The sequence below is a fragment of the Triturus cristatus genome, chromosome 7, assembly GCF_964204655.1.
Source record: "Triturus cristatus chromosome 7, aTriCri1.1, whole genome shotgun sequence".
NCBI classification, from domain to species: Eukaryota; Metazoa; Chordata; class Amphibia; order Caudata; family Salamandridae; genus Triturus; species Triturus cristatus.
The window spans coordinates 778269358-778291429 of record NC_140590.1 but is presented as its reverse complement, the minus strand read 5'-3'; the positions used below and the strand labels follow the sequence as shown (position 1 = coordinate 778291429).

At 46.7% G+C, this 22072-nt stretch overlaps 1 protein-coding gene across 4 annotated transcripts in view; it reads left to right on the top strand.

Moving 5' to 3' along the window:
• The window catches only part of CSNK1D (casein kinase 1 delta), a 308710-nt gene that overhangs the window by 185640 nt on the left and 100998 nt on the right, over window positions 1-22072 (top strand). For all 4 annotated transcript variants that reach the window (XM_085617576.1, XM_085617578.1, XM_085617577.1 and 1 more), the window contains exon 7: window positions 10430-10601. In XM_085617576.1, coding sequence (XP_085473702.1) covers window positions 10430-10601 — 172 coding nt within the window. The remainder of the gene's footprint in view (window positions 1-10429; window positions 10602-22072) is intronic.

Here is a 22072-nt window from a genome sequence, read left to right as displayed (position 1 = left end):
TTCACCAACCCTACCACCTCCCCATTCTGTGAACTGGACTCCTTTCTAATTAAAAAGATCCCACGTCAAGAGTTTTGTTGATTGATCATGACCAATCTGCTTTTGGACTCGGTGTATGAGGGCTCAGTCAGCTTCGAAAGCAACTGTGAGTGCTCATGCGTGGGGCTTGTATGCGTCTCTGCATGTAACTTCCAGAGCGGGACGACGTCTGCACGGAGCTGCATGATGCAGGGGTCTGTCTGCCTGGGGGAATATTTAACAAGCATTGGCATAGCCAATAGGTCTCGCCTTTGGGACCTTATAAGTGTTTTGCCATGCAACAGTTGCATAACTAAATACTTATAAGGTCCCAAAAGCGAGACCGATTGGCTATGCCAAGCGGCCGCGAAAGTGATCGCGATCAAACATCAAAGCGGCCGTGGGCCGCGAAAGTGATCGCGGTGAAAGCGGCGCGCGCGCGCATGTACTGTAGCTCTAGGCTGGCCTGGTAGCACTTTTTGGAGCCCTCTCAATAAGTCTCGCCAGACCAGCGCATGCGCTGGGTCAGGCGAGACCTAAAAAGTGAGGAATGTGGTTAGATAGAGCATCCACCAGAAAAAGCTTTAGAGAAGATGGGAGACTTTTACTTAGTGAATCATTACTGTGTGGATTTACCAGCCAAAAAGGAGACCCAAGTGGGACAAAGTATAAAAACTCTTGCTTCCAATCACACACTCAGGAGGACCCAACCGCTGGACAGAAGAAAATACCACTACATAATCAATGTACAGTAGGTGAATCCAGAAGAGATTCACGCTGCAAAAATGAAAAATGTACTTACTGGTAAGGAGTTTTGTAGCTTGAAGCATTTTCTGTATTCACATGCAACCCACCCACCTCCTCTAGGCAAGGTGTATTTGCAAAGGTAATCAGAATAGAAACAAATAAGGAAACAAACACGTTAAAGTTGCAAAAGGGAGAGAGAAAAAATCAGAAGATGGTGACTACTTCAAAGAATTTCCCTGGTGTGCATCTGACGTGATACAAGGCAGAACATAGCACCAAATGGTGCTCAACTGAATGGTGCCAACTCATTAAAACAAAAGAGAAAGACTACAATCCTGGACGCAACTACTACATGGCAAAATAATGTACAGTATTGAATCCAGAAACTTCAAGCTACAGAACTCATGCCAGTAAGTAACCTTTTTGTTATATGCTTCAGCGGTCTAACCAACAAGACCACAGGTCCTGAAATGGAATGAAACCGTGTGTCTTAACCATATGTCTGCTTGAAAAGGTGGATTTTATCAGACTCCCATTTTAGAGAAGGTTGGATTCCATTCTGCCCGGTAGTGACAATCTGACAGACATGAAGAGAAGTGAGGAGTGGGAGGCGTTTGTCCAACTCTCGTCTGAGGAACTCCTTGTCCTACTGCAAAGAAGTCAAAATTCCCATTGATTCCCTTGGATGCTCGAAGGATTAAAGTACAGAAATTGAAACCGGACTTAACCAAGGAAAATAAAATTGTAGGGTTGTTTACAAGGCTGGCTGGTTGTGTATATCTGTTATACAGGTATCTTGGGTTTTATTGGTATGTTTTCCTTCCTTGCTATTCAATTTTTCATTTATTTAATATTGGTGCTGTTTATGATGGAGGAATGGTTTCATTATCTGTAACACCAGTTCTCTGTAAAGAATATCTTCATTAAAAACTCAGTTTCCCCTCACCTTTCTGTCCTCTTTCATTTTCCCCACATCCCCAAACCCACTGCTCAAGCTGGGGACAATACCTTTAACCAGGCTAAAGTCTACTTAACGAAAAGACTACCAAGGATGCTGTCCACCCAGGTGAAGGAATTATGACATGGGACACAGTGCTTAGAAATATTTTTAAATTGTGCTACACCAGCAGCTATGTGCGCCAAAATACCCCTCCCGGATTAATTAGTGCGTGATGTGCCGCGCCCCACTAACGGAAGAGTTGCAGTTGGACGTATCTCAACGCGCCGGCAGCTGAGGCAGATGTGGAGGAGGAGGCGGAGTTTGGGCGTTTGGCCACGGTTGGGCTGAGCAATCGAGCGGCGAGTGAGCGGGAGAGCCTGTCTGGGTATCGGAGGGACGGGATTTTGGAGGACCTGTGGCGGTAGCAGCAGTGGCACACCGAGAAACTCCCGGTAAGACGGCTGATCCGGGAGTGCGGCCACCGAAGCCATCCAAGCTAGGGGTCAGGGGTGCATTTGGGGTGCTTGGGAGCCTCGAGTGTCGAGCAGGCTGGCTGATAGGCTGACTGCCTGATAGGCGCGAGGAACCTTATGCCATAAGCCTTGGCCCCCCCCCCCCCCAGAGTCGCACGGTGAGGTGTTGCCTAACACTGCTGCTAAGACCCTGCCCGTTCCTCCTCAACCCCTCAGTTTCCGTTACTTATAAGCCTGCTTCCCCTTTGCTCTTCTGCTCCCATAGCTTTCTTTGCCCATTTTACTACCTACTACCTGCGGCCCGCTCATTCTTCTCCTCTGTTCCTCCTGATTTGCTCGGTTGCAGGGCATTCGGGGGGCACGGGCAGTCCTATCCAGCTCTGGGGCTGCTCCCCCTGCTCCTTCCCTCCCTCTGTGAAGCCGCCTAGCAGCCGACGCTCTCACTGACTCTGTGATTACTGACCGGCGAGTTCCATTGTCATCCACGGGCACAGTTTCCTGGTCTCACGGTCTCTATCTCGAGCGGTGTGGTGAGCGGTCGGTCACGGGCTGGTGGATAAGGGAGGGGTTACATATATGAGCGGGGGGGTGCTTCGAGTGCTACGAGTAAGGTTACAATAAAAAACCTGGCGCAAATCCCACTGAATGCGGCAAAAACAAAAGCAAACAACAAAAAACCTCATTTAACATCAGACCAGGATCCTTCTGTAATTCAGACTAAGTCTGCAAGATCGTTCAGAACTCAAATATAGGATAAATCTCACAATACTCAGCTGTTGGAGAAAATATTTGTGGAATTATAAGATCATCAGACCTTCAGTATTTTAACAATTTGGAAGAGTGACTTTGGCAGATCATAGGTGGATCCTCGGAGGACCCCTGGCAAGCCCTAGCAGACCTTTAATAGGTATTTCAATCCATATAAGTCATGAGATCTGGGAGAGTCAGGAAAACTATAACGGCTTCAAAAAAGAGGAAACCTAAACAGATGTCATCTGACTAGGAGCTTGACCAAGCTTGGCATGGCTCCCCAGGGGCTTGTAACGACTCAGTGAATGTGGCAAACCCGAGGTCAAATAGCAACGACAAGAGTAGTCTTGGTCATTACGGCAAGAGTAAGGTTTCATCAAACTCTTTGAAATCTTCGAACTTGTTGGATTATTTCAAGAAAAATCCACCGATGGAGAATATTCCTTCACACCCGCAATCGCAAGCACTGGAGGCATCTAATTTCGGAATACTGGACCAAACGGCCGAAATAATCATGTTCTCACCACCACCTCTACCTTTACAACAGCCATTAAAGACTTTGCCTAGCAAAAACCTGCCTCAATTTCCGGAAGACTTTACCTTTGGATCCACACAAAATGATGCAATCCCAGCTCAGTCAGAGGGGGTAACTTTAAAACAAGACTCACAATATGATCATCCTTCACAATTGCAAACAGGTTTACCTCTTTCACCATTGGCTATGCGCAATAAAGAAACAGGCATGCCGCACTCTTGCGCCGAGTCCTTTACACAATTCAGGCTTTCTTATAGCCCAAATTTCGAATATAGAATCATCAGCAACCCTGTCATGCCATGATCCTGTTGTACTAAAGGACTCCACAAAAGCACTACACACCCACGTTTTTTTCCCTCAAATCCATGTCCAAAATACCCACTCTTGTAATAAAAATCCACGATTGGCAGAACTATCTCAAACTATAAGTACACCAAAGGATTATCTGGAAGGGCCAAGTCCTCAGCTCACGGCACTTACTCCGACAACAGCAACAGTGACACCATCACAACAAACACCTAAAAAAACAGTTCAAGATGACCAGTTTTTGTCGGACTTGTCATTTTCCTTAAAAAAAAAACCAAAATTCACCCAAACATACGTCAAATACAAAGCCCAACTTAGACTCTAATGCAATTGGTGTCTGGCCCCAACTTCTTCAAACTTTCCAACAAACGGTTAATGCTCTGAATTACCACTCTGACAAACTGGACGTACAGATAGACCTTCTGAACACCTTAGCATTATTCACAGCAGGTATAGATAGCAAATTGGACAAATTGAATAATTTAATAATAGGAGCTAAATCCTCTGCAAAGCTTGTCCAGGCCGTTTGTTGCTGTTCCCCAATTATAGACTCCCTCTAGTCTCTTCCGGCCTTTTTATCAAAAGTCATAGACGAGGTCAAGTTGCTGAAGAGAAGCGACTCATTAACCACTCTTTGCCCACAATCGCAAATTCTGCCAAATATGTCTCAAAAACAAGCCAATCCTAGGATTTCACCAAATCAAGGCATTGAGGTGAAGGAGGGCACAGCTCCCCCCCTCAAAACAGCTAAAGGAGCAGTCACTTTCTGACCGATCCCAAATTGGAACAACGAGCTCTAACTTGACCGAAGCAATGATCAAAAACGCCCGATCTCCAAGCGGGGGCACAATCTGCGCAGACTATATTGAGTGTGAGTTAGCAGCTAGTCCAGCTACTCAGATAACCTCAATTTTGGAAGTGCAGCCAGTCCCTTTCTCACCTTGCAGCAAGAGAGCGCAAATGCCAGCGTAAACATAGAAATAAATCAAGGACTAAAAACAGCTGCCTCGACAAATTTCTTTCCTCTCTTTGCAACAGCCACTAACAAGCCTCTAGCAAAAAAGCCTCTAGCGAATCCGACGTACCACCACCTTCAACAAACCGAAGTGAAATCGAACAGATAGGGGTCCCATTAGAAACTGACATAAATCGGACCTCTGGTAGTAATCAAGTCGCAACTAAGCTAGCTATGGGAACAGAGATTGTCGATCTGAGCTCTGGTAAAGAAAAGCTAAAGGTGAAAACTAACGACTCAAGCCAGTTAGGGTTCCCATCTGTGGGAATAGCAATAGAAGACCACAGTTCAACTAATGAAAAGCTAAGGGTGAAAAATAACTATCTAAACTTGTCAGAGTCTACAGCAATTGCAATTAATTCCAAACCAGTGCCTGCTATAATTCCATCACGGTCAGACAAGTTAATGACTAAATTAAATTTAACAAAAACTATGAATAACTATAAAACAGCCCTACCTATCAAAATCAGTCTGTGATGCAGGCCTCCAGACACCAATCTCAACAGGAGCAGGTTTTTGATGCAGGCCCGCCTACTAACAAAACCAACAATTCAATTCAAAGCTCATGTAGCAAAAAGGACTCTAAACTCTTTTATATTATACTAGCTCCCGACTATAAATCAAAAGGACGGCAAGACACCCTCAATAGATCCAACATTATCAGACTAGTGGACGGTACCCCGGGATTTGCAGGCTTGGCGACTGATGATATAGAATCTATAGAATTCCTTCCACCAAGAGGCACACAACCATCAGAGGTAACACTGGTAGCATTCAAGTCGGCCTATTGGGCAGGGGTATTTCTGGATCACAAGGCCATCCTGCGGGCCTGGGGTATTCGAGTATACCCATATTCCATCCCAGGGTACCCCCCAGCACTACTAAATCAGCAAACGCCTCCTAAAAGAATCGGAACCGTTCATTCTGCGTCCAACTTCAGAACATATTCGATATTAAAAAATGCGTCAGGCCCTGAAGTATGTAACAACTCGACCTCAAATGTGGCCTCTGCTGACGTTTCACTCCAAGGCTGGAGTTGGCTACCAGCTATCTTATCAGCTAAAGGATCAGAATGACCTCAAGGTTCAGAGTCTATTGGTCAAACTCTAGAATCTCTGGGAAATATAAGCCCTCTAACATCACCACCAGCAACGGGGCACAACCCGCAAGTAGATTCCACCTTTTTTAATTTGCTCTTGGAACATCAGTGGTCTTCAAAAGAAAATCATGAACCTTGACACCCACTACTTCATTTGTAAGCATGCAGTAATAGCTCTGCAAGAAACTTGGGCCTCTCAAGGCTGCCCTGTTATCGGCTATATTAACCTATGGAAACCAGCACAGAGGGATAGCCGGTATGGCCATTCAAAAGGTGGCCTGTCACTATACATATCAATTAATCTAAAAGGCCCAATAACACAACTAAAATTGGATGAAGACTGGTTGCTCGGGGCTAAAATCAACTTATGGCGTGAACAACGTTCACTCATTTTCCTAAACGTGTATATCAACCCAAACACCCGCACAAAGAAAGCACATTTGGTTCGACTAACGGAAATTATCAGTGATCTAGCCACGCAGTACCCTAACTCAGACTGCATTGTCACTGGGGATTTTAATACTAATCTATTCCAGGAGCAGCGAACAGAATCTGAGGGGCCTTTTCTATTTCCCTTGAATGAGGCAGAGTCACAAACCAAACCGGCAAATCAAGCTTACTGCAGTTTGGGTCACCTCTGTGTGACGCGTCTCTATAGTGCAGGTTACCTGATCATTAATGGAAGGTCGGTGGGCGATTACCCCCCCTAATTGGACTTGGACAAATGGAAAGAAACAATCCTATCTGGATTATTCCATTTGCAATTCAGCTTTGCTTCAATCTTTGGTAAGCTTTAGTATACACCCACGAACTGAAAGTGATCATCGGCCGCAGGTTATAGCTTTCGAAACAAAACCAGTGAAGCATAAATCTGCACTCTTAACCAGCAGGGGAATATACTCCGAAAACTTAAAGCGCCTGAGATGGAGTGAAGACATCAGCCCAAAGATCTTACATGTAAGCATGGAGTTTATAAGAAGTGGAATAGATCAGGATGCCTCCCCGATAGCGACATGGTCTATGCTCTGCTCACACTTGATTGATCTTTTCCCAAAAAATAAGCCTTTCCCAAGGCGATCCCTTTCACGCCAGTTTGCACTCTCACAACAGTCGAAGGCACTTAAGAAAGCCAGAAACAATGCCCTGCGACTACTGGCAAAAATGCCAGGGAACGGCGAATGCTTAAAACAATATCAGGCAGCTCAAAAATCATTCAGGCTGGCGATCACAAAGGACAAACGGATACACGATAATCAATTCTGGTGTAAATTGGTGTGCGAGAGTAAGAGCCGAAACTCACAAATTCTGGGCCCTAATCAACCAATTCAATTCGGGCCCATTGAGCTTTGGATCTTCCAACATTCAAGAATCGGATTGGGTTGCCTTTCTTACCGATCATGTTAGCTCCCCGGAATGTCCAGGTGCTATAGGAGGTAGCCCCGCAAGAGTGAAAGTAACAGACTATAATAAGAAGAGCACCTTGATGGAGCTCTCAGACACCGACAACGAGGGCTTTCAGATGTCACAAGAAAGGGTTGCTACTGCTGTGTCAAGAGCAAGATCAGATGGAGCCCCGGGCCCAAACGGCCTGCCACAGAACTTGTTTAAATCTGATGTGGCACTCTGGTCAGGTCCACTGACAAATCTTTTTAACTTTGCCCTGAGAACTGCAACAATCCCAGACTCATGGCGGGGTGCAATAATCCAACCGATTTATAAATCTGGCTCCCACTCCTCTCCCAATAATTATAGACTTATCGCACTGCTGGATATTGAGGCGAAGCATTACGCAGGTCTCCTGTTGGAGGAGTTGAGGCAATGGGCAAAGGACCTTAAACTGATACCAATCAATCAAACAGGTTTTATTGCTAACTCTGGGACATCTTCCGACTTACTAGCACTGTCAACCATCGTCGACAAAGCACTCTCCACATCAAGAACTGTGCTTTGTTGCTTTGTCGACTTTAAAGCAGCGTTTGACAGGGTTCCGAGGGCTGCTTTATGGGCAAAGCTGAGGAATTGGGGGATCCCCGATAAACTATTGGAGGCAATTATACAACTCCACTCTCCAGAACCTGGGTCAGGGTTAGGCTGGGGTCCGGCACGCATCTCTCCCGGAAAATCTTGACGTCAAGAGGCGTGAAGCAGGGATGTGTGCTGGCCCCCATGCTCTTCAATCTGTTTATAGCAGATTTGTCATCTATACTGGACGGAATTAACAGCCATCCCCCAAAGGTAGGAGGCTTGGCCTTAAGTAATCTTTTATACGCCGATGACCTAGTCCTCTTTAGCCTCACCAGGGTCGGCCTTCAAAGACTCCTTGACAAATTGTACATCTATACAACCATTAACCAACTAGAGGTAAATCTAAAGAAAACTCAAGTCGTCCCATTTGGTCGGGAACGGCTAACAGGAGGTTGGTCTTACAATAACATAAGCCTTTCTGTAGGTCACTCGTATAAGTACCTAGGTGTCCATTTCGACTCTAGGGCTAATCTTATTAAACACCGTAATGAGATTGCAGTTAAAGCTATGACCCTTGCGGTTTCACTAGCAAAGCTCTCGAAGAACCTCTCTGGCCCAACTCTTTCACCACTTTTAGAAGTTCTGAGAGCAAAAATTGGCCCCACCCTATCATATGGTATAGAGATATTTAGGGGCAAGCTGAACACTGTTCTAAATCAACATACAACTAAAATCTACAAAAAGGTTCTCCACTTGCCAAACTCTGCATCCCCCGCCCAGGTAAGATTAGAACTGGGGATACTGAATTACGATGTTTCTAATATGGGCACATATTTAAATCTCTGCCATACATTGAGGCAAGCAGATCCAGGCACATTAGAATCCTTAGTCTGGCTCGAAATCACCCAAAAGAACCCTGGAGGTACGTTTGGCTGTCTTTTTAAAGACTATACCCACCAAATGTCGGTGAGTGAGCTATGGGCCCTCAACCCTAGCCGGGCAGCATTTTAATCTGGAATTAAAAAATGTGTTAGACTGAGTTCTCTAATAAGGGATAAAGCACTTTTTACCAAACCCAGCCATGCCTGGGCCCTTGTAAATTCATATAGACGAGTAGCCCCTGCAACTTACTTGTCCTGTACATACTCATTATATTTAAAACGCAGTTTCATGGCAATAAGAACGGGCGAATGGCATTTCCTGCAAGACCTGCCCCCCTGGAGACGTACGACAGAAAATACAATCTGCAGAGGGTGTGGCAAGACAGCTGAAACTCTGTTACATGTGGTTTGTCTCTGCCCAGCTTTTTACCTCCAACGCAGGAGTAAACTCAAAGCTGAGTGGAACAGGCTGGGAGTTCGGACTTGTAGGCAAGCCATTATCGCAACCCTCAACCCGAAAATACAGCTCTAAATCTGGCTTTAACCAATTTTATTCAGCGTGCAGATCGTACTCTAGGCAAAAAAGAGACTAGCTAACAAAGATTTTAGGGATGTTGTATAGGACGATCATTATGCTCTGCACTTGGATATGCCAATACACTAAACACTATTTTTTAGGACACTGCTCAGTTTTTAATACGTATCCTGTATTTTTATAATTAGTGCATTAAAAAATGTCTGAACAGTTTTTTAAACGCTTGTTATTAAGTCTTGAATTACAGATCTAGGATGCGGAAAATTTTTACTTCAAATATGGTAACTGAACCGCTGCTTGTCTTCTATTTCTCTTTCTGTATTTTAACCCCTTCGGCGCTCATGACGGAACGGTTCCGTCATGAGCGTCGGTTGGGCTGTGCTCATGACGGAACGGTTCTGTCATGAGCCCGCCCGCGCAACGAACCTTCAGCGTGGCGCGGGAATCCGCGCCGCGCTGAAGGGGTTAAAATAGTTGTTTTATTTTCTTCTTTTAATATTGATTTGTCATCTCTTTTAAAGATATCTGTGTTATATCTAAATAAAGATGTTGTTTCACTACCAAGGTGCTTTTGTTTGCTCCCAATCAGAAGAAATAGCCATGACTAAGGGAAGGGCTAGATCAACTATACAATTGGCTATTCTTGGCTTCACTACAACCATTTCCATACCAAACCAGCCTTGTTTCTCATAGCCTCATATTAAAACAAGAAATGATCTAGTTATACATGCTTGTAGGTCTGCTGATAACTTTTGAGCCGTATGTTGTCCTACCTATTTTATTATGCCTCATTTTTTTCCTCTAACACTTTCTTATCTTGAACTAAAATAGATTCCAAGGTAATAACTTTATTGGGTCTCCCTCTTGAGTAGTTACTACAGTTTCCGCTCTTGTATTACCAAATCCTCTGCTCCATTAACTTCTTTTGGAATGGTTATTTAACTTAAAATGATACCAAGCCTATCCGATATTGGACATTTCTAATCCGGTTTTCTCTCGGGGGAACGAGTAACGTTAAACTTTGGCTTTCAAGCATGTATAGATCTGCTTTTCTGATGTGATAATTGGACCCATTCAAATGCTGTGGCCTTCCATAATAACTGTTTTTTAGCAATCTGCTTCTTCCACTGTGTAACATAATTAACTTTGTGCTCTTATGTTTAAGGGTGCTAGCAGAGCAGCAGAGGATGCGGAGCGTGAGCGAAGAGAGCGAGAGGAAAGATTAAGGCAAACTCGAAATCCTGGAGCTCGAGGCTTACCCTCCACTGCATCTGGCAGACTGAGAGGTTCCCAAGATGTAGCTCCTCCAACTCCCCTCACTCCAACTTCACACACTGGTGAGTAAAATGTTGTGAATTGAGCTTCATTCAATCTAGGAATCTAACCATATTCTGTGAATGAATCCGGGAGGTAGCAGGAGGGAATCCTCAGTGCTTTTAAAAAAAGAAAATCTCTAAAATATGGTTCAGTAAATCTGTAGAGTATTTGTCCCATTATAGATTTTGATGTTACAGCAATCATTTTTGTTGAAGCCCTTTGCAGCTAAATCTAATGAAGCAAGCAGAAGTGGTTACTGAACTGATTTGATTTATCTTCTCAAGTTTCTGCTAATCATTACTCTGTAATTCCTAACCCATTTTACTTTAAGACTCTAAAGTGTAAATTGGCCTCACCCCCACTCCAGAGGCCCTTGGAGTTTATGGGCTTGCTCTCCCATGGCTGATTACTTGTGTCCGTGGACCTGACATCATATGCCTCCCTCCTCCCTACCCAAGAGACACCTTCCTGACTGTCTCTCCTCCTCCCTAACAAACTCCCCACCTGTGGGTGGCCAACACACTGGGGGTAGCGGCGGCTGGTGCTAACATGCAGGATCTAGATATCAAAGATGCTGGTGGATGTAAAGAACAGTCTCTGCACCATCGACACCAAAATAGACCTGAATCCCAGTCGCATCGACTGTATCAAGGAAAGGGTAGACCAATTTGAAGACCTCTTTGGCCACTTGGAGACCCACAACTCTGACGTGGGGAACACAGACAACTTCAGGGGAGCACCTCCACTGCATGGAAATTTTATTGGAAGTTATCAAACAGAAAAATGAAAACCTAGAAGCACATTCCAGGCGTAATAATCTTTGCATCCTCGGAGTGCCAGAATCCACCACAAATGACTAGATGAAAGACTGTGGAATGCATGCTGCGGTCGCTGTTCTCCAATGCACTGTTGGCGGCGTTCGTGGAGAGAGCCCATTGGTCTCTTTCCTCTGGGAGCACTGGCGTGACCAATCATAGCACGATTGCTCAATTAGAGACTGTGATACAGTCTTGAGGCTCGCATGAGAGGGCCGCACTGTCCAATATCAGGGGTACGATCGATCTTTCTACCCTGACTTCACGCTTACAGTGCAGATGGCCCGGTGCATATGTTTTTCTGCTTAACTCTTGCTCCAGAAAGCTGAAATACCCACGCATTATTGTGTCCAGTCAAACTAAGGATTCAGCACAAAGATAAACCTCATCATATCACTGAACCCAAGGCAGCGCTGAAGTTTTCCTGTTACCCAACCAGCTCCAAGGCTGGCCCCCAGTCGGACATCTGAGCGACAATGACTGAGATACCCCCATGCACCAGCACTCATCGACACTGCTCCCTTGTTGTTGCTTTGCTCCCGGTTACAGCTTTTTAAGATTCCCCATTACATTTCATGATGGCAATCTTCACTCTTCTGATTCCAAAGTGTTGTAGTTTCCCTGACCGATCTATGGCCTCAAGGTCTGCCCCGAGTGGGACCTGTCGCACATGATGCTGGCCTACTTGAGAGCTAAAGAGGCTGGCCCATTGGGGTGGTACGCCTGTACCCACGTCACTTCCTTCCCAATTCATTTTGGCTTGCATATTTGGACCCAGTTGTTGTGACCCAAATGTGAGTACTTATTATGAATCAGCCTAAAAAATATGCGGTGTTGCGCCCACACTGACTTCCACCGGAAGGCCTTCTGCTACCAGTCGGCAACTCCGTATGGTCCCAACTAGCTCACTGATACCTCACGTGATGATTCTCAGTGTATTTTCTTCTTGTTTGGGGTTTCTCTGTGGGGTTGGGGAGTGGGATTAAGGTCCTTCAACCAGGTTCATGGATTGAGGTGGGTAGATGCATTGGGTTTTTGCTCTCCCCTCTTTACTCTATCCCCTCCCCATACCCTGGAAGACACTACACTGTCACTCTGTCCCCACGGGCATGCACACACCACTCCTGACACCCTTATCCTGGTGGATACCCCCCCTCTTAGACATGAGATGACATCTGTACGATCCCTCACTTGGAACATCTGTGGCCTAAATGACCAGCAAAAGGCTAGGACGGTTCATGCGTGCATCATTAGACACTGCGTAGAAATTTGCGTTTTGCAGGAGTGTCCCTTAAACCCGGCCACTGCTCCCTGCCTCCGCACTGGGTGAACTGCTGAAACCCATGCGTCCTTATATTTCAGCTACGCCCAGGGAACGGCCATACTTGTTTGCAAAGGATTATCCTGGCGCATGCGACTGACAATAAGTGACCAGGATCGGCGCTACATGATTGTGGCTGGTGTGCCTTACATGCGCACCCTATCATACTGGCATTGATCTACGGGTCTAACACAGACAGCCCAGAGGTTTTTGCAGAGGTGTGGCACTAAATGACCACCATGGGCCCCAGAGCCCTTATCTGGGGAGGTGACATCAACGTTCTCCTTGACTGCATCGCAGATTGCTCTATTGCCTCCAGATGGCCTCACCCCAATGCTGTGGGCAGCTCCACCTGCTTGTGCATGAGAATTGCCCGAGTAATGTCTGGGACATGAAATACTCTTTAGAGTGCTGAGGGCACCTCCATCACAACTCCTCAGGATACATGGTCCAGGAAAGGCTATTGGCTGCCCCACACCCCTGTCAGACCATTCCTCTGTCCTGATAGATTTTTCTTCTCCTGGCTGGACCCGTGAGCCTTCACATGGAGCTTAGCACCCAATGCTCTCCACGATCTGGTCTTCCGCAATGAGTTACATGCGACGATTATTTACTACTATGCCAATAACTAAAGTTCAGTTGCCTTCCTGGCAACGTTGGGGAAGACTTTTAAAGTCGTGATCCACGGAGTCTGCATCGCGAAGCGGTCGTGTATACTCCAACTTCTGCCAGCACTATTAACCTCCTTAGAAAGGGACCTCCATGCTTATCTGCCTCTGACTAGGAGGTCCAGAGGGAAGTCTGCTTCCTTCACTGAGAAGCAACTGCGTGGCGCTATGGCGAAGGAGATTGATCCAGGAAGACACTGACCACTATGCTTAGGAAACCCTGGGCTGTCACTTACGTGGTGGAGCTTGTGAACGATCAGCAGGTGAGCCACTTGACACATTATACAGACCAGGACGATGTTCTGCTCTCAGCTATACAGCGCTGCCGCAATACCGGATGCAGTGGCCCAGCTGCTTACCTAGATACGATACAGCTGCTGTGGCTCGTCCCAACCCATCAACTGCATCTTGCTGTCCCCTATACAATGGGAGGTGACTCTGGTGATCCAAAGCCTCCCCTGGAAAAAAGCACAGGGGCTGGATGGACTCACCTCCCGGCAGACTACGAGGACCTAAAGCCCTGTGTAATACGGCCGTCCTTGTGACAGGCATTCATTCGAACGATATTGAAACCTGATAAACCCCCCTAACTGATGTGATTCGTACCACCCGCTGTCAATGGTTAATGTTGACTAACATTTTTGCTGAACTTTTGGCCAACAGGCTGCTTCCCTTGCTGCTGGATATCGTTCTCCCAGAGCAGTCGCGATTTGTGCCGGGCCTTCACATGATGCTCTCCCTCTTGCACGCCATCGACCCTCGGCTGGTTGTGTAAGCTGCACTGCTCGATGCCACTAATGCATTAGATTCTTGGGATGGCCATATGTATTTTATCTCCTTCTGCGACTCTGGATCAGCTCCCGGTTCATGCGCCTGATCTGCCTCCTCAACACCTCCCAATCACCCCCACCACCACCACCACGCGTCTTTGCAGCCATTTTTAGCCGAACAAAAGCGGTCATTGAACCAGTAACTGTAGACTGATGTGGGAAATAGGTATGCTTCCTAATCCCCAAAAAGGGCTCCGTCCTGGTGATACTCTGGCCACTGAATAGGTTCATCTTCTCCAAACACTATACCATTGTCTCCCTGCAGGAAGTCATCCTGCTGCTCCGCAAAGGTGACTACATATCAATGCTGGATCTGGCAGATCCATACTGTCACATCTTCAAGGTCAGAAACTTGTTCTCCAGTGTAACTACCCTTCATGTACTCATTTAAAGGGGGGGAAGAAACTCAATATAATCCATGCAAAGCATGTTAATCTAGAATCTATTCACGCTGCATAAGAAACTAGTCATCTGTGACAATATTTTTGCAGTTTGGAACACTTCTAGATTCACAACTGCTTACATCTTGCTGCGATAGCTGCTTACCTACTAAACAGACTTCTGTCTCTTTTTAGAGTGCCTGTAATCAAAGCATTCATGGAAGGGCTTAAAAGAATCATTCCTCCAAGACTTCCACCTGTTCCAGTGTGGAATCTCAATATTGTCATCACAAGGCTAATGGGTCCATACATTGAGCCATTATATGAATGTGAAATACAATGTTCGAAGCATATGAGCTGTATATCATATGCTGTGCATAGATCGCAATCTAGTGTTGGGTCTGGATGATTGCACCTTGTTTTTTTTCGAAGAAGTCTTTTCAATCACGAGGTAGGTGACACCTCCTTTCGGTGATAGTGCGCCTGGGCATCGACTCCATTGTTGGATTGTTTTTTTTTCCGCCATCGGGTTCTGATGTGAATAGTTGCGCTCTGGTTCGGCACCATTCTTCGTGCCCCTTTTGACGCGCAATCCACTAGCCTCGACAGTACGGTTTATCTATCGCGTTTCCCATTCTCCACACATCGTTTACACTCAAAAACCTTCGATCAGAAGATTTGTGGAAGGCCGTTGGGCCTACCCGTGCCGGGGTCGGTAGCAGTCGATGGAATGGACTCCATTCAAGTTCTGTTCAGGGTGTCACGGTAAGTTTCCGTGCACCGACTTGCACGAAGTGTGCAACCTTTGCCTATCCTGAGGAACACGACGAAAAGGACTGCGACGTGTTGGTCGTTTTGATCGAAGAAAACGCTACGTGACAGTCTGGCTCGACGTCACAAAATGGCTCAGCGCCGGATCTTCTCAAACAAGTCCGAACACTAAGAATCACAAGCGCAGGAAGCCAAAATGGAGGAGGAATGTCTGAAGGAGACTCCGATGCCGAAGACCTCACACCTGGACAACGGATCGTGAGTGAAGAGGCCTTCCCCCACCATCTCCTCCATAAAAAGGCTCCGGTCCCTCCTCTGCCTTCAGGCCAAGGTCTGCACCGAGAAAAGGTTTCGAGTACCCCGCCTTAGAGTTTGGCACCGGAACATAAACCGCTTTATGGCTTGGGCTCTACTCGTCCTGAGCCGAAATGTTCAACACCAAAACTGGCGTCTAAAGAAAGTACTTCAACTAATGAGCCTCGTATCGATATTCCACCTTTGGATCCGAAACAGATAGTGATTCATCCAGAAACTGGGCATATTCATGCCAAACTTCCTGAGAAGAGGAAAAGGGGCTTATAAGAAGACTACCACATTGTTCTAAAAAGGAAAAATGTGAGTACTAACCCTTATCCACCACACATTCCACCTTCTGCACTCATTGATCCAAATTTACTCATTACACCTACACATTCTCCTCCACCACCATCACCTAACCTACAGGATACAGGGGTTGGGGATATAGAGGACTGCACACCACCTCAAACAGATAGACCCCAACCTATAGCTATCCAGACCTTCTCCTCCAGATAACATTGGATAATTTGAGCTCATTAACAGAGCTGCACAATATCATAGAGTAGAGCTTCATAGAGAGACTTTAGAGGACGATTTTTCGTTTGACACACTAAGTTCATCTCAACGGGCTACACAAACATTACCATTGTTAAAGGGTATGCTTAAACATACTGATGACCTCTTTAGAGACCTTGTAAGAGCTAGAATCATCACTCCCAGGGTAGAGGAAAAAGTACAAATCTGCACCCAATGACCCTGTGTATTTCAAAGGCTAGTTACCCTTGGACTCTGGTAGTTTCCAACTCTCGTAAAAGAGCTAATTCGCAAACTGGTGAAGCCCCTCCTCCTGATAAAAAGTCCAAAATAATTGACACTTCGGGCAAAAGGGTAGCGTCCCAAGCGGCTAATCATTGGCGCATTGCCAAAGCTCAAGCACTATTGGCAAGGTATGATAGAGCTCATTATGATGAGATCGTAAAGCTCATTTAATTTCTTCCTGATGTGCGCAAGTCTTGATCTAGTGCCCTTATTCAAGAGGGTAAATTAATAACTAATACCTCTTTCAGGTGTGCTCTAGATCAGGCAGACAGCAGCTCGGGCAGTGTACTGCTCCGTAGACATGCTGTTTAAGAATTTCAGGATTCAAGCCTTCGGTGCAAGCCTCTATTCTTAATCAACCCTTTGACAAAGAACACCTCTTTGGTCCGGCTGTCGATACATCACTAGAAAGGATTAAAAAGGATACTGAAGTTGCTAAGTCCATGGAGGCCTTACAATCGCCTTCCAACTGAGGATCCCTTTGTCGCTCATTTTACAGGGGTTGCTCCAAAAATGTGTCTACACACATTTTTGAAGAGGGTGACTGATTGTTGCCCTTATAAGGGCAACAATCAGTCACCCTCTTCAAGAGGTTATTTTAGAGGTGGATATAGAGGAAAACAGCAAGGGTAGAGCTAACTCAACACTCACTTCCCCTGCAAATACCAAACGTTGACTTCCTTTCCATACCCACCGACCATTCCACTCCTGTTGGGGGACGTCTTTCCCAATTTCTACCCATTTGGAATAAGATTACATCAGACGAATGGGTTCTACAAATTATCCAATCTGCTTATTGCCTGGAACTTACAAGCACTCCACCGAACATTCCTCCAAGGTAACACCTCATGTCACAAGAACACCTGACCCTTCTAAAACAAGGTTCTCTTTGTTGCAGAAAGGTGCAATATGACCAGTCCTTTTACCATACCACGGAGCAGGGGTGTACTCCCTCTCCTTTCTAATTCCCAAAAAGGATGACCCTCTCAGACCTCCGAGAACTAAATCTATACATTCAGTCAGACCATTTTCATATGGTAACACTCCAACAAGTGCTTCTCCTTCTGCAAGGCGACTTTCTCTCCACTCTGGATTTAAAGGACGCTTACTTTCATCTTCTAATACACCTTGCACACCGCAAATACCCCCGGTTTGTGGTAGCTGGTCAGCACTATCAATTCATAGTCCTCCCATTCGGAATAACCGCATCCAGGGTTTTCACAAAATGCTTGGCAGTAGTCGCAGCCCATCTAAGAAGACAACATATTCATGTCTTTCCATACTTAGACGACTCGCTAATAAAGGTCAGCTCGCACAACCGCTGTCTACGCCACGCACACAAACTGTGCAATTGCTCCACGACCTAGGATTTACAGTAAATCTGTCTAAATCCCATCTCCAACCATCCATGTCTCAAGCAAATCTAGGAGCTACTGTAGACACACAAAGCTCTAGCATACCCAACTCCAGCCAGAGTCCGGAATATACAAACCCTGATGTCTGTTTCAGCCTCAACACTCCTTACCAGCTCGAATGTTCATGCAGTTACTGGGATTAATGGCCTCTTGCATTTTTATAGTCTCCTTCACAAGACTTCAAATGCGTCCCCCACAGGAATGCTTAGTATGTCAGTGGAACTAAGCTCACGGTCAGTTATCAGATCTAGTGTTGGTAGACGGCCGCATGCATCCTTCTCTGTAGTGGTGGAACATACAACCTTTTAAAAGGGCGACCCATCAGCGACCTGGTTCCACAGATAGTACTGACAGCAGACTTATCAGTAATAGGTTGGGGAGCGCATCTCCAAACCCACACAATTCAAGGCGTTTGGAGCTTACAGCAGAAACCGCTTCATATAAATCTAGAGCTGCTAGCTATTTTTCTGGCGCTGAAAGCATTTCAAGTTCAGCTAGTACGCAAGACTGTCCTAATTCATACAGACAACCTGGCAGCCAAGTACTACATACAAAAACAGGGAGGGACACTTTCCAGATGTCACAGCTAGCACAGACCATCTGGAAATGGGCCTACATCACAAAATGTATCCTAGCAGAACACCTTCCAGGAGTAAACAACCAGATGCCAGATTTGTCGTCATACACAGCAAATCCACAAATGGGAATACACCCTCAAGTTCTCCTCCCATTCTTCCAAAGGTGGGGCTTCCTACACGTAGACCTGTTTGCCACAGATCTAAACGCAAAATGCCCAAACTTCGCGTCCATGTATCCACACCCATTGTCCAAAGGCAATGCATTATGGATGAATTGGTCAGGGATATTTGCTTACGCTTTTTCACCTCTCCCACTTGTTCCATTAGTGGTTCGGAACCTTAAACAAGTGTCCCTGACACTAATCCTAGTTGCTTCCACATGGGCACGTTAACCTTGGCTCTCAGTAGTTCCTCACCAAAAACTGTCTTCCACCCAATCTTCTCTCACAGAGCCACAGAGACATAAGACATCTAGGCCCCAGTCAACTCAAACTGGCGATCTGGCTCCTGAATTCCTAGTTTGGCTATCTTTTTTTTTTTTTTTTATATATATAAACTTTTGTATTGAATTAATTTTGGCATGTATACAATATGGTCATAGCGTTGCATATATAATCGATGACCTGCAGTGCAAGAAAACATCAATATCTCCATTACCGCCTGTTGGACCTATGTCCTAGGGGTAGCATGACTTCCATTAACAGGCGTTCCTCCCAACATGGCGTTTCGTGCTTGCATCCTCCTCAGTCCGCAATCCAGCGCGACACCACTCAAAAAGGACACCACACTGAATATATTTTAACGTTTACTAGACTTCCTCCACTTTTCGCAATTTACTGGAAACCTCAAGTTCACATGACAACAAAAGAAACAATGAACCTTATGCTTGCATAGAAACTGACAGTTCTATCCAACAATACATTTCATGCAGTGATCTCTGAAACACCCTATTGAACTTCCTCCACCCTGAATAAAGAGACCTAGTTACATTTCTACAAGGGTGCTTCCAATTGCATTTCAAAAGAGGTTATAGTCCCCTAAGTATTCGATCTGAGGAGTCCCCACTCAGCTGTACCTCGGGGCTCTTTGACTGCCAATCCTATCCAATCCCCGCCTTCTTTCTTATCAATCAACCCCTCACATTTTCCTTAACATGGGACTCAAACTCCCCATATCTCTGGCTGAGAGATTGTCCCTCCCCACACTGAGCAACTGGACTGTATTTCCCAATAGTCAAAACCAGTCACTTTCTCCGTACTTGTCACCGATTGCTGGTGTTCCCCAGAACTGAGCCCCAGGGATACCCTGCTTACTGTGTTCGCGCTGGGCGTCCTGCGCGTAGTAGAACTCAATCCTGATCGGGAGGAACCTGTTCCTGGATGGCGGAACTTACGACATCCGATGGGGAAATCCTGCCGTACGGTCAGAGGGCGTCTCACCAGGCCCCCCCTCCACCGAAATGCCGCACACGACGCTCACTCGTAGAGCGGGTGTCCTTCGTTGCCGCGGGCCTTCCCTCGACGCTTCCTGGCTTTCCTCACTTGTCAGGTGCTCCCGCCACTGCCGACCGCAGCGCGACTTGTGGGAGCGCAACCCTGTCTCCGTCAGGCTCTTCCACCGCTGCGCGACTCGTGGGGGTGCGGCCTCGTCTCACGGCTGCTGGGAGGGGCGGCACTTCCCTGATAGCCCGACTCACGTGACCCGGGTGTCAGCTTCCAAGTCAGTTCCAATTCGGCTTCCTGGCCGCCGCTTTTCCAGTCCGATGATCGGCGCGTTGTCAGCTCTCCACACAGCTGACGCGCGCGATGGATGCAGGCCACCCCGGAGAGTCCCAGCGCCCCACCAGACTTCACTGTTCCCTCAGGCCTCCACCGGGGACCCGCAGTTAGGCCCACGCCTCAGATCCACGAAGGTGAGGATCTTAGCTCGGGCCGGTGCCGGCAGGCAGAGATTACGGGGCTTGGCTCACAGTCCACCAGATGAGCAGAACCACTAGCCCGGGAAGTGTTTAGCACAACTCCCTGCCCGGAAGCCCACGATGGTGCGCCGTCGTTATCGCCACTGGGGGGGGGGGGGTCAGATTCCCAACTGACACCCAGGGAGGTCTAGGCAGTTCCATCAGCAATTCCTCCCCGGGATTCCTCCTCAGGCTTTCAGGATTCGCTAGGGACCTTTGACCAGAAAACAATGCCTCCCAGGGTCGTGGACTGAGTTCAGGGATTGGTCAAATGGAAGAGGGTGATGTCAGCTAAGTAGGGGATTCGCGCAGACCCTAGGATCTGTCCACTCCCAGTCCTGCGCAACCACCTCTCCACTCAGGTGCCTCACTCCTGACTACTCCACAGCCCACCTTGAACCTAAAATGGCCGCCCTCCTGCCACCTCTATTTATCACCTTGGGCTGGACTTGCCAGAGGGGTCCAGAAGGTTCTGGAACCTCCCATGGCAGTCATGGCCCAGGTGCTGAGGTGACAGTTGGAGCCACCATTTTGTGAATCCTACCCTCCTCATCTATCTACCTCAGTGGAGCACCTTGCGCCTTTTCCTCATGTGATGAGGAAAAAGCGCCCAGAACCTCTACATCAGCACCCCAAAAAGTTTGGTAGACAGAAAAAATGAGAAGGGGACAAGGGATAAAAATAATATGAGGAGGGAACTGCCAAAGGGCTGACAGGTCTAACACCGCCATACAGTTAGTCCTCAGGAGTGCCATGTTAACCAACATTGTCAACATCTCTGCTCCCCTACGGAACACACATCTCCCCCCGGAAGGTGTTCCAAGGCCCCCAAATTTGTGATCAGTTTTTCGGGCATCCCCTGGAGACATAAATAGGCATCTGTCACCATACACCAGTCCATGTCTTTGGCCCAGTCAGCAACATACGGCGGGTTCGAAGCCTTCCACAATCTTGCGATATTCCGTTTGGCCGCCATATAACCCAAAGTGACCCAGATCCTTTCTTTGGCCGTGAGATCAGTGGGGCCCCATATATTCAACAAAATCAGTTTGCTGCACTGTACCTGCTGCCCCAATACTTCCGCCATCATGAGTACTACTCCCTCCCAGAATTTTTGAATAGTTACACATTCCCAGTGTGTGGATGAAGGTGCCCTCTTGCCTACAATTTCGCACACAGCCACTGTCTTGGGCGTAGCCCATATGGACCAGCGAGGAACCGGACAGATACGTCCTATGGAGGATCTTTAGTTAGACCAATCGGAGTCTAGAGGAGATGGCAACTTCACGGAGAGAAGCCACTGCAGCCCGCCATTCCTCATCCTCCAAGCCAGCAACGTCATGGTCCCATTTACCTCTTAAGCTGGTTAGGGCATCGGTTATGTTGTTAAGAAGCTTTTTCTATATTAGAGTATTTCTGGCAAATCACCATCTAAGATCCTGTCCTCTATTTGGGAGTAAACTGGGAGAGTTTGGCTATCTTAATCTACTGCCAGACTGCATGAATATTATCAGAGGCTAGACGTCCTACCACACGAGCCTGCTATGCAGCAAAGTGGAAGCATTTTGTGATATACTGTAATAACCACATCAACCCGCTTGATGCTTCTGTACAAAACATTTGTTACTTCTACAACGTTC